We start from the raw sequence: 11,639 nt of genomic DNA, 5'->3' as shown, positions 1-11,639 counted from the left end.
GCAGGCACCAAGGCCACAGGATGGAGAGGGTCCTGCCTTGCCTTTCAGCCTACATCCTGGGGAATCCACCTGGTCTGTGAGGTGCTGTAACACCTTTGTGGCTATAAGAGTTGGAGGCGTCTTAGCCACTCCACTCCCAGGTGGGCCCTGACTCCTCCCCCTTGATTACTAATCAGTCTGACTCCCCCTGGAGCCCCTTCTCAGCTTTGCACTCTAGACAGCCACTCTAACTTTGCCCTTTGGCAAGAGATGGAGGCTTCTTTCTTCCTCTTCTTGTCCAACTCCTTCATTTATAGATGGCAACAGTGAGGTCCTGGGATGGAGGTTCCCTCCAAAAGCACACACAGGGTGCCTGCTTCCTGGCCCCTCTACTCTTTCTTTGCAGCCCACTGCCTGCCCAGCCTTATCAAGATGTAGCAGTCAGTGCTGCTCAAGCATAATGATAGACGGGTGGACTTCTGGGAAATTCCAAATGTGTGGAGCTAAGGATACATTTGGGATTATCTGGCAGCCTGAGGTCTGTGGGGCACATCTGCGCAGGCTCTCCATGAGGTCAGAGGGCCGGGTGGTGCCCCAGCATGGTGGAGGCCAACCCACCCCTAGTGATTGGCATGTATTATCCACTCCCTTGACTCTTGGGGTACCAACTCAACTCCCTGACCTAAAAGCAGCCAGCCTATGCCTCTAGGGAAGATCTCACCCCCCACCTCAGACATTACCCAAGTAACTTCCTGCTGATGAACACATCCCCACCACTTCAGACCTCAGTGAGGTGTTTATTGAGCATATACTATATACCAAGCACCTTGACAAGCACTTCTAAGACATCTTATAAACTATGATTTAATCTTCACACGGTGCCATGGAACAAGAATTATTCTCCCCATTTTGTATACAAGAACACTGAAACTTAAAGAAGTTAAATGTTTTGAGTTTTGTTACACGGAGCTAAGTGACAGAGGCTGGTTTCAAACCCATCTACCTGAACCTGAAGCTTGTGCTCATCACCACCCCACCCTCTCACTGAACAGAGATGATTCAAGTATAATAAATCATGAATATGTTAACATGAGTTTCCATTGCTTTGGTTTCAAGAAATATTTCTGTGTTTTTAGAAATCAAGTTAACTCTGGCTCTGAGGCCCCACTTATCGGAAAAGTGGAAAGTTCAATCTCAGGTTAAGCTTTCTTTGTTGGGTGGAAGGCGCAACCTGCTCCCATCCTCAGGTTGTATGGGCAGATGGGGAGTTACAGGAATGTCTGGAGGAACAAATGAGCATTAGTGTTGATGGCTGGCATCAAGATAGCTCCTGATCTAAGTCTACATGTTCCACTTGTGGGTGGCGATATCATGCCTTCCGTTTCCCACTCAGCCCCCTGGATGTTTTCCATAGCCCAACAGTGGTGGCATTCAGGGCTCTGTGAGCCACCTCAGTCTCAGGTCTGCATGGAAAGGGACCATGGCCCCCATGTCCCAAGGCTGTGTGGGAATTGGATCATGTCTCTACTTGCTTGAGGAGGCAACCATATATATGTCCCATCTCCAGAAAGGTCCCCACTTCTCCCACCTTCACACATAATGCTCTCCCTCACTGCATATACTTCTTTTCTGGGACAAGAGGAAGTTCTGGATCACAATCCACAAAACCAGATGGGAATGAGCAGAAATATTTCTCATTCTTTCATGAATGTCAATTTTTAATCTGGTCACCCTGCCACATGAGCTTAGGGCCCAGCACACAAGTTATTGAGCCTTCCCCAAAATTCAAAAAAGTAAGGAGAAACATATTTCCCATATTTTACAGATGAACAGTCTAAGTCTCTGAAAATTTTTGTCTTCTCATTTCTTGTTAGGTTTTATTTTTACTTCCTTTATGGTGTTATTTGCAATTGTTATTATTTTTATCACATTTTAAATTAACTATTGCTGGTTTATAAGAAAACTATTGATTTATTTTTGGTTGATTGTATATCCAACCATCATTTTGGATTCTCATTTTCCCCCTAATATTTCTAATAATTGATTCTCACATTTTATAAATATATGCTCATATTTACAAATGACAGAAATTTTGCCTGTTCCTCATGGTATTTATATTTCTTATATATCATTCTTTTCTTTCTATAGGGGCCAGGAGACCCTATATATTGTTGAAGACACTCAGTGATAAATGTTATCTTTAGGGGGGCATTGAATGTATAATGAGAACATTTCCAGTATTTCAGCATTGAGTTGCTTGTTTTAGGTTTCTGATGCCTTTTATCAAGGCAAAGAAGTTCCCTTATTTTCATAGTTTGCTGAGATTAATTTTCATCATGAATGTGTACTGAGCTTTATCAGATGCTTTTTTTGGCATTTCCTTTAAGCTGTTAACATCCAACAGGTGTCAAGTGTGAGTTGAGTCATTTCCTGTTCCTGGGCACTGGCATCTAGAGCCCACAGATGAGAGTAAAAGGGTCATCTTTTAATGATTCCAGGGGGTTCCAGGGACCCCACCATGGAACCTGCAAGGTGAGGGCCGTTCAACATGAGTGGTTTAGTAATTCGCATTCTGTTGCTCAGTATAAGGAAGACTAAAGAGGCGAAAGCAAGCTGACCTTCCGTGGGTGACATCTGTACTCTCACAATGGAATTTATCCCTTCCTCTCCTCTCCCTGTGGCATGGGGGAGGGGACTGTCCTATCCTCCTCCTAATCTTTGCAAATAGGGATGCCCAAATTACTTTGCCTTCCTTCCCTGATTAAGTCACCTAAGGCAGGAATCTTCTGTTGTAAAATTGCTGAAGAGCTGAACCAGCAGAGGGCCTGATCTTACGGAGGCATGGGGAGATGGAGAAGGGGGAGAATAGAACTGTGAGCAGGTGTGTTCTGGGGCAACATGGACTTCCACCACTTGGATGGAATTTCCCAGGGGCTGCCAATGTCGATGTCATGGAAGCTAGCCAGAGTTTAAGCCCTACTCATGAGCAGATTGCTTCTTGGAACACAGGGACTTGACGAGCAAGAGACTATGAAGTGATATGTTCACTGATGTCATGTTGAGGGTAGGGAGCATGCAGCTGGAGGCTTTTACAGAGGCCCTTATCTGAAGGACCAGCTCCTGAGAGGAGCTGTCATTTATAATCAGTCATACAAAGGGACCCAACAACCAGTTAGGATGGGCCGAGAAGCAGCAGTGTTCCCACTGACATATGGTGCCTCCTGTGAGCAGGTATTGCCACCCTGGGCACCATCACTCTCTCTACCAACCGCACATGCAAAAAAAATAAGAGAGAAGGCACTGTCCACCCTTCACTTCAAGAAGCCACAAGTCTATGGCCAGGGTGGTGATGAATCGGAGATAAAACAGATTTTAATAACAAAACTAAGGGACAATAATCATTTGGACTATATTTTAACTCAACCCTAGAAAGTTTGTATTCCAAGGGAAGAATATGTATGAAGAGTTTTGAGACCATGTATTAGTTTCGAGAAAAGGGTGAGCTTCAAGCTTCAAGATTGTACATATCTGCATTAAGTTTCTTAAACTTGTTATATATTAAATTAGTGAGTTAACTGGCCTCTGTTTTGATGTTGAACCATCTTTGCATTCCTGGGATACCCTACTTGGTCTAATGGCTGATACTCTCATCACACTTACCTTGTGCCAGGTATTATACTTCCATTAACTCATATAATCCTCATTAACCCTATTATGTAGACGTTATTATTACGCCCAATTTACAAATGAGCATATTGAGGCACGTAGCGATTAAAGTGATTTTCCAAAGATCATGCAGCCAGTTCATGGCAGAAGTGGGCTATGAATACAGGAAGTCAGATTCCAGGGACTGTGCTCTTAACCATGGATGCATGGCTGGACTTGAATAGCTATTTTTTTACTTCAAGCTTTCAAGGGAGTTCCTGTTCGTTCCACATCATTTCATTATTCTGATATTAGTGGCTACTAGGGACATATTCTTCCCACATTTAAAGCTGCTGCTCCCTTAGTGTCTGCTCACGGTCACATGGCCACGCCAAATATCAGAGGGGTTGGGGTGTTTACTCCACATACTCCAGTGGGAGGCATTGCACAGTACCATGACAAAGGGCATGGATATATATTTCTACGAAAAGAAAATGTGGAAATCAGGGCAGTAATTCAAACCACCAGGGTTATGTTTGCCAAATTTGTTTATTTTTGCAAAGAATGGGCGTTTCTGAAATTTTATTAATAGCTCTGTAGTTACTTCCTTATTCTAGTTCAAGTTTCACTGTTTAATTTTTATTTATTCCTTATTTATTTATTATTCCTTCTTTATTTATTCCTTATTTATACTGTCTTTTTTTTTTTTAATGAGTTTATTTATTTATTTTTGGCTGTGTTGGGTCTTCGTTGTTTTGAGCGGGCTTTCTCTAGCCGCGGCAAGTGGGGGCTACTCTTCCTTGTGGTGCGCGGGTTTCTCATTGTCGTGGCTTCTCTTGTTGCAGAGCACAGGCTCTAGGCACTGCGGGATTCAGTAGCTGTGGTGTGCGGGCTTCAGTAGTTGTGGCTCACGGGCTCTAGTGCGCAGGCTCGGTAGTTGTGGTGCACGGGCTTAGTTGCTCCGCGGCATGTGGGATCTTCCTGGGCCAGGGATCGAACCCGTGTCCCCTGCATTGTCAGGCAGATTCTTAACCACTGCGCCACCAGGGAAGCCCTATACTGTCTTTTTAAAACTATCAATTTATCTGTTGTCTAGAGTTGACAGCATTCCGAGGCCTGTTTTTTGAGTCTTGTATCAGTCAGATTTCACTCTACGTATTTTTTACTGTGTTTGGTAGTTTTTACAAGGTGAATTCAAATTTACCTGATCTCCTGAGAAAATCCTGAGGTGCCTGGGTTAAGGGTAAGGTCCTCCATTGCTTTTACGTCCCCATGGTACACTAGATTGTGATGAGCTGGGACACTTGAAAAACAATTTTTCATCTTGGCATGAAGGGAAAATTTTAATAATAATAATAATAGCAAAATAATACTAATAAGCATAAATTCAAACCCCAGATCTATGAGAGGACAGACTCAATGGATCTGCATCCTCGACGGGGGTCTTTTTCCCACCAGAGTCAAGTATTTCTTATTGTCCCTTTGCTCACAGCGCATATCCCTCCCTCCTCCCGTTCTATCCTCTTCCTTCCTTCTAAAGCCATCTTTCCTCTAAGTCTGTAGGACATGTAGGGTCCTGGCTGTATGTAAATCTCTCAGCTTCAGATTTCCACCTTTCTGGGAGGTCTGCTCATTTGCCGTAGGGTTTGAGAATTCTTTGTCCTCTGAGCCTATGGGCCCTTCGGAGTTGTGACAATGGCATCAGTAAACACAGCCCTGGGAGGGGTCTTCTTTACAATGGGCCCCTCTCAGTGCCTGGCAGCCTCCTTGATAACAGGAATCTGGGAGGCTTGCTGAACAGGGCACATTGACTTGAGTACACAACGGCCGATGACTCTTGAGGGGCCAAAGCACCAATCACAAGGCAGAGTCAAAGGGAAGTGGTCCTACCCCTGCTCCACCACAGGGAAAAAGCAAACCTCTAGAGTTGTTTGGTGAGACTAAGTGTTTCAAAGAGTGGGTGTAAGTTTGGGGGAAGGCAGGAATCAAAAGTTATATCAGGGACTTGAAAAAGGCCACTTGATCAGGCTCTGGAGATAAGAACCGGACACTCCTGGAAACCCAGGCGTGGAGGAGCCACAGACTGATCTGGTGTCTGCCCTGCTCAGGGTCTCTGCTTCCCTCCTCACTCTCTCAGTGGATCCTCCCCACGTGCCCAGCCCTGAGTTACACCCTGGAGACAAGGAGGTGAATCAAATGCAGCTCCTGCCCTAGAAAAGTATTAAAAGCCCTGGGAGAGTGGGCACAGATGTTAGCTCTAGCTGGAGGCAAGTCAAGAGGGCCATTTTAAGGACACGATGCTGGAGGATTCCTTTGTTCCACAAGTGTTTGAGCATTGATTCCGTTTCCAGGCCCTCTTAGAGGTGGGGAAGCAAGATGCCTGTTCTCATGAAGTTCCTGTTCTAAAGGAGTGGGATGGTCAATAAATATGCAACCAAAGAAATAAGACAATTTTACATAGAGAAGAATTATAAGCAGGTAACTAAAATAGAGAATTATAATTTTGTGATAGAATGGTTAGGGAAAGCCCTTTCTCCAGCAATAATATCTAAGATGAAATCTGAATGACAACAAGCAATTATGCAAAGATGGAGAGAAGTGTCCTAGGCTGGAAGAGCTAGTGCAAATGCCCATGTTCAGCTTTGAATTTGAGTTGTCTACAAACACTTCCTTTCCTTGTGCCTAGCCCTGCGATGTGCCCAGAGAGGACAGTTGACGAATGTTCTGAATGACAAGGGAGGAATGAGGTGACTCAGTGTTGTAGGTGTTTAACCCCTTCCCTCCTGCTCCTCGTAAATTAAATATGAATGGAAGGGGGAACTAGGCAGAACAACTGGTACACAGGTGTGCGCATGTACATGTGTGTATGCATGAGCATGAGTTTGGTAGGATGTCTATGCACGTCCCTTCCAGAGACAAATATTTGGAAAGAACTATCCTCTGGGATTCTGGTCTATGATCTGGGAATCTGTGATTCTAGAGGATCAGATAGCCGAGCTGTAGAGAGAGATGCACGGGAGGGAGCAGTGGGAGGAGTCTGGGGTGTTGCAGTAGAGAGCTGCCCAGTGCTAAGCTGGAGACCCCACCAGCAGCCCTGGAGAACTGCCCAGCATACAGCGGTTCTAAGGATGGTTGTTTATTAATCTGGGGTTGAAGGCCAGTCCAGCACTGTCCCTGGTCACCAGACTAATTTGGGCTGACATTGCTGAGGCATCTGCCAGAGGCCTAGGCTGGAGGACCAGCTTCCCTGCCATAGCCTCTGTGCTCTGAGGAGGCCCCTAGTAAGTCATTTCTGAGGACAGAAGAGGAGGCCTCGGCCAAGAGTCTGGCCACTTGGCTTGATCCTGGTGAGTTCCAGGCAGGGGCTGTGGTGGGGTTGTCAGGCCCCCTGAGGGCCTCTGTCTCTCTGACCTGGGGCCTTGTGCCCTTCCTGGATCCAGGTTACCATCTGCAAACTAAAGGTGGTCTTTTCAGCCAAACAGAAGAATGGAAGTGGGGTGTGTATGCCAGCAACATGTTTAGCTCTGGCTTTGGCCTCCCACATAATCAGGGGAGGTTAAGAAAGAGGGAAGGTGGAGAAGATTTGATAAAGAAAATTCCCTTCCGGGACTTCCCTGGCAGTCCAGTGGTTAAGAATCCGTGCTTGCACGGCAGAGGACATGGGTTCCATCCCTGGTCAGAGAACTGGGATCCCACGTGCCACACAGTACAGCCAAAACAAAATAAACAAACAAACAACAAAAAAAACCAAAACAAAAAAGAGAGAGAAAATAAATTTAAAAAATTAAAAATCCTAAAAAAAAAAAGAAAAAAGGAAAGAAAGAAAATTCCCTCCCAACTTGCTACTTCTCACTGAGTCCTGGAGGAAAGGAAGGGTTAAGGGAGCTGACAGGCCAGGGTGGCCAAGGACAGATGCAGTAGTGATGCAGCAAAGGCAGGGACATTGGAATTAGAGGCCAGAGAGGAGCAGAGGGATAGGCCCATGGGGGCTGGGCTGTGAGGCTTCCTGGAAGGGGACCAGCTCGAGCAAAAGCTGGATGGGAATCTGATGGCTGGATGGGGGCACAGAGCCGGAGAGGCGTCTCGGAAGCATGCAGAGAATCCTGCCAGGAGGAGAAGTATGAGCTGACCCTGCTGGGCCCAGGGTGAACAGAAATTTTAGGAGCCTGGGTTCTGGCTGGAAAAATGGCCTCTCAGTGGAAAATCTCAAACCAAGGGAAGGAGGTAAATCTAAGTGTCAACTGGCCAGGATCAATGACCAAAGAAGGTTCCATTCTCAGGGTCAGAATAAGTTTCCATACCTCAGGGTACTCTGGGTCCTGAGTCCCAGCAAGTGCCTGTCACAAAGTAGAGGCTTTATTAAACAGGATGATTGACAGGCTGTTGGGGAAACAGCTGTGGTTCTGGGGGTGGTTGGGGCCCTGAGGTGTAAAACAGAGATTTTTATGTGACATGAGACAGTGGATGTTGTAAAACAGGTCCCGCCAAGCAATGGGTCACACGCTATAGTTTGAGTCTACCTTTAGCGTCCATAAGGAAGGAGAAGAAGAGGGAAATTTAGGCTACTTAGGCCCTCAAGAAAGGGAGTTGAGAAGAGAGCAGCCAAAGGTCATGCAAGATATGAGCCCTCTTTGCCGGGCCATCAGGAACAGGGCTTGTGTGTCATTTGTAGACCCTGTGGGCTTTTGTGCTTAGGGCTGCCTAACCAACTAAGCCTTGGGCCCACAGGGCATGAGAGCCCCAGGGAAAGTGGGCCGCTATTATATTACTCTTGCATCTATATTTGTTTTAGCACTGATCTAACTCTAATGCATTTTGCTTGTGCTAGTAGTAGTTTTCCTAGTAGCCTGGAAGTAACTCAGGGCCAAGAGTTGTGATATCCCCCTCTGTGTCAGCTGCCCTGAGCACAGGGTCCAACACATCAGAGATGGTAGCAAATGTTGACTAAACCAAATGAGATGGAATTATTTTCTTTGACTTTCTCCACTCTAAGGTAAGGACCATGTTCCTGTTTTTGTCACTTCCTGTCCTCCTTCTGTGTGTGGTGACAGCATCCTGCTCAGAAACAAAAGCCTGTGAGGATGCCCAGAAGACCTGTTCAGTGGTGACCTGTGGCATCCCGGTCACCAACGGCACCCCAGGCAGAGATGGGCGAGATGGACCCAAGGGAGAAAAGGGAGAGCCAGGTATAGGACAGGCCGCTCCGACTTCTTAAATCTTTTACCCCAATGGGAGAGTTTTCTCTCTAAGGGATCTAGCACAGAGACATGAGGAGGCTCACCTTTCATTATGGTAGGTGATGATTCACTGAGAAAAATTCCTGTAAAAGGGCATTCTCTCCAAAATAAAGATGCTTCTCTGGCTCTCCAGGATCCCTCATTACCACCCAGGAATTGGTGATGTGTGGTTGTCCTTAGAGAAGGGGTGTCTTTTCTGCTCAGGGAGCTGGCCCTTAGGACAGGCCATCCCCTGAGATGCAGGAGGATCTTTCTTCTTTGGATCACCACTAGCTGAGTGGTGGTTTCTTGGGGTCAATCAAATATTGAGCTTTTGGAGAAAGAGAATGAGCGACAGACACTGGGTCACATTTCCTTCCTCTTCCAACAGGGCAAGGGCTCAGAGGCTTGCAGGGCCCTCCAGGGAAAATGGGGCCTCAAGGAAACATAGGGAAACCTGGGCTTCCAGGACCAAAGGGCCACAAAGGAGATCGTGGAGACAGTTCAGGTAAGGAGCTCACCCCAGCGAGTGATGTGGGCTGAGGGGACCCAGGACCTGGGAACTCCAGGGCCAGGTGGGAGGTGCCCCGTCTCCTGCTGCCCTACTGGAAGATGCTCAGCTCTGCTTCCTGACCCAGCACCCTCATTCCTCTCAGCTCCTTGGGGCCCAAGGGGATTCCCACTGGTGCCCGGGTATAGACTTCCGAACCCTGCCCGCCTCTCCCTCAGCAGACCTCTGTAGGACATGTGCCCTGGCCCTACTTCAGCTGCAACAGTCCAGCGCGTGGTTCCAGGCTGCAAGGGAGGAAATTGGTCCTCTCTGCTGTTGGATCATGTCTGTTGTCACAAGAGTGGCATGAAAAGTGTTGGCCTCATAGGACCCCTGGATAATGGGGAACATCACAGCAACTTAGTTCAGAGTAAAATAAATTCAGTAACAACAAAACCAAAATGATGACCTCTTATATTTGTCCACTGGCCTATCAAAATAATAAACGTATTAAAGAGTTTGCCTAGAATAGGAAATGAAAATATGATTAAGAAAAATTTTCAAAAAGGAGAATAATTAGCTGGGCCTTTTCTTATAAATAATTATAATATTGCAATATTTAAGCAGTATATGAAGAAAAGGATCCAGAGCTATAGTTTATGGTATTATTATTATTTCCAGAGTTATAGTTTACAATAGTTACTAAGTATATCTGAGAAGGCAGGAATACAGTTTTTTTCTTTTTTCTTCTTTTTGTTTTCTTATTTTTCTGGAATAAGAATACTTTTTAGTAAGCTAATTTTTTTTTTCCAAAATACTCTGCTCTCCAACTGAGGGTCTTCTTCTAAATAAATATCCTCTCCCTATTGCTTTATAGTTGCCGAGGCTAAGCTGGCTAACTTAGAGGGACAGATAAGGAGCCTGAAATCACAACTGGATCACATCAAAAAGTGTAAGCTTTTTTTCTGTCCCCAATGTGGTCTTGACTCTAACTTTTTCTCCAGAGTGCTCTACGTTTTGGGGGGACGGTGGAAAAGAACTTACACTTATGACGACTTATTGTATACTAGGTTGGAATTTTCTCATAATGCGGTTTTATTCAATCCTCTTGCCATCCCTATTTGTGGGTATTACACCCATTTTATTTACAGGTGAGAAAAAAATAGGTCCAGGAAGTCTAGATAATTCATTCAACAGCATAGAGTTAGGAAGTGGGAGGGAGGATGGCGTGGAGGTCTGCTGACTCTGGAATCTTTGCTCCTTCCTTAGCACCCACGGGCCTCAGATGGCGGTCCACGACTCTTTCTCATCCTGGTGCCCACGTCTGGCAGTGGGGCTCAAGCATGTTTCCCTAGGTCTACCTGTACTGGGACAGTTTTCAACAGATATTCGTCCTAAGGATGGGATATGCCAGGAGAGCCCCGGCTTGCTGCCAGGGACTTGCCTTCCACCTTCTTACTAGGATCTCACCAGAGGTGGTAGAGAATGGGGCTCAACCCCAGACTCCCAAGTTCCCAGAGAAGGGCTTTTTCATCTGCTGTCCTAGGCTGGGCTTGAAGCCAAGTCAACCTCACCTACATTTTGTGATTTCAGTGCAAAGCTTCTCCTTGGGTAAAAAGTCTGGAAAGATGCTCTACGTGACCAATGGTGAAAAGATGCCTTTTTCCAAAGTGAAGGCTCTGTGCGCTGAGCTTGGGGCCACCGTGGCCACCCCCAAGAATGCTGAGGAGAACAAAGCCATCCAGGACATGGCCCCTGACATAGCTTTCCTGGGCATCACAGATGAGGTGACCGAAGGCCAGTTTATGTATGTAACAGGAGGGAGGATGGGCTACAGCAACTGGAAGAAGGGTGAGCCGAATAACCATGGCTCAGGGGAGGACTGTGTCCTCCTCCTAAGAGACGGGCTCTGGAATGACATCTCCTGCTCTTCCTCCTTCTTGGCCATCTGTGAATTCCCAGCCTGAAGAGGCAGGTTCCTCCACCCCCTCCTTGGCTCCCTGCTGAGGTCCCTGCTGCTCTGAAAGAGAATTCAGTGCCAGTTTCCCCGTGTCCAGTGTTGATTCATTCCTTCATGGGGATGGGAGAAAAGCAAGGGGACATATTTGATTGTGGGAGGATGAAGTGAAAAGAGACTGACCGTGGGGCATGAGGGTTTCTGGTCCAGTCCAGTCCATGGCAAAGGACACCTTCTGTCCTGCCAAAGAGCACAGCATTGGGTCAGAGTCAATCTCAGAAAAAGCACCTTCAAACCCTCTCCTTTTTTTAGTGAGGACACTGCAGCCCAGCAGATGGATCAATGGCGGACC

General features: G+C 46.4%; 1 protein-coding gene across 2 annotated transcripts; it reads left to right on the top strand.

Moving 5' to 3' along the window:
• Positions 1–6,820: 6,820 nt before the first annotated feature.
• LOC137767662 (mannose-binding protein A-like) lies at positions 6,821–11,374 on the top strand. Of its 2 annotated transcripts, none has more exons than XM_068548891.1 (5): positions 6,821–6,971; positions 8,618–8,810; positions 9,232–9,348; positions 10,208–10,282; positions 10,924–11,374. In XM_068548891.1, the coding sequence occupies exons 2-5, from the start codon at positions 8,627–8,629 to the stop codon at positions 11,295–11,297; spliced, it is 750 nt and encodes a 249-aa protein (XP_068404992.1). In that variant the 5' UTR covers positions 6,821–6,971; positions 8,618–8,626; the 3' UTR covers positions 11,298–11,374. The 2 variants fall into 2 exon arrangements, with proteins under 2 accessions (XP_068404992.1, XP_068404991.1); XM_068548890.1 differs by lacking the exon at positions 6,821–6,971 and adding an exon at positions 7,795–7,848.
• The last annotated feature ends 265 nt before the right edge of the window (positions 11,375–11,639 follow it).

This window comes from Eschrichtius robustus, chromosome 7 (genome assembly GCF_028021215.1).
Source record: "Eschrichtius robustus isolate mEscRob2 chromosome 7, mEscRob2.pri, whole genome shotgun sequence".
Taxonomy (NCBI): domain Eukaryota; kingdom Metazoa; phylum Chordata; class Mammalia; order Artiodactyla; family Eschrichtiidae; genus Eschrichtius; species Eschrichtius robustus.
This window is presented reverse-complemented; position numbering and strand designations above follow the sequence as displayed.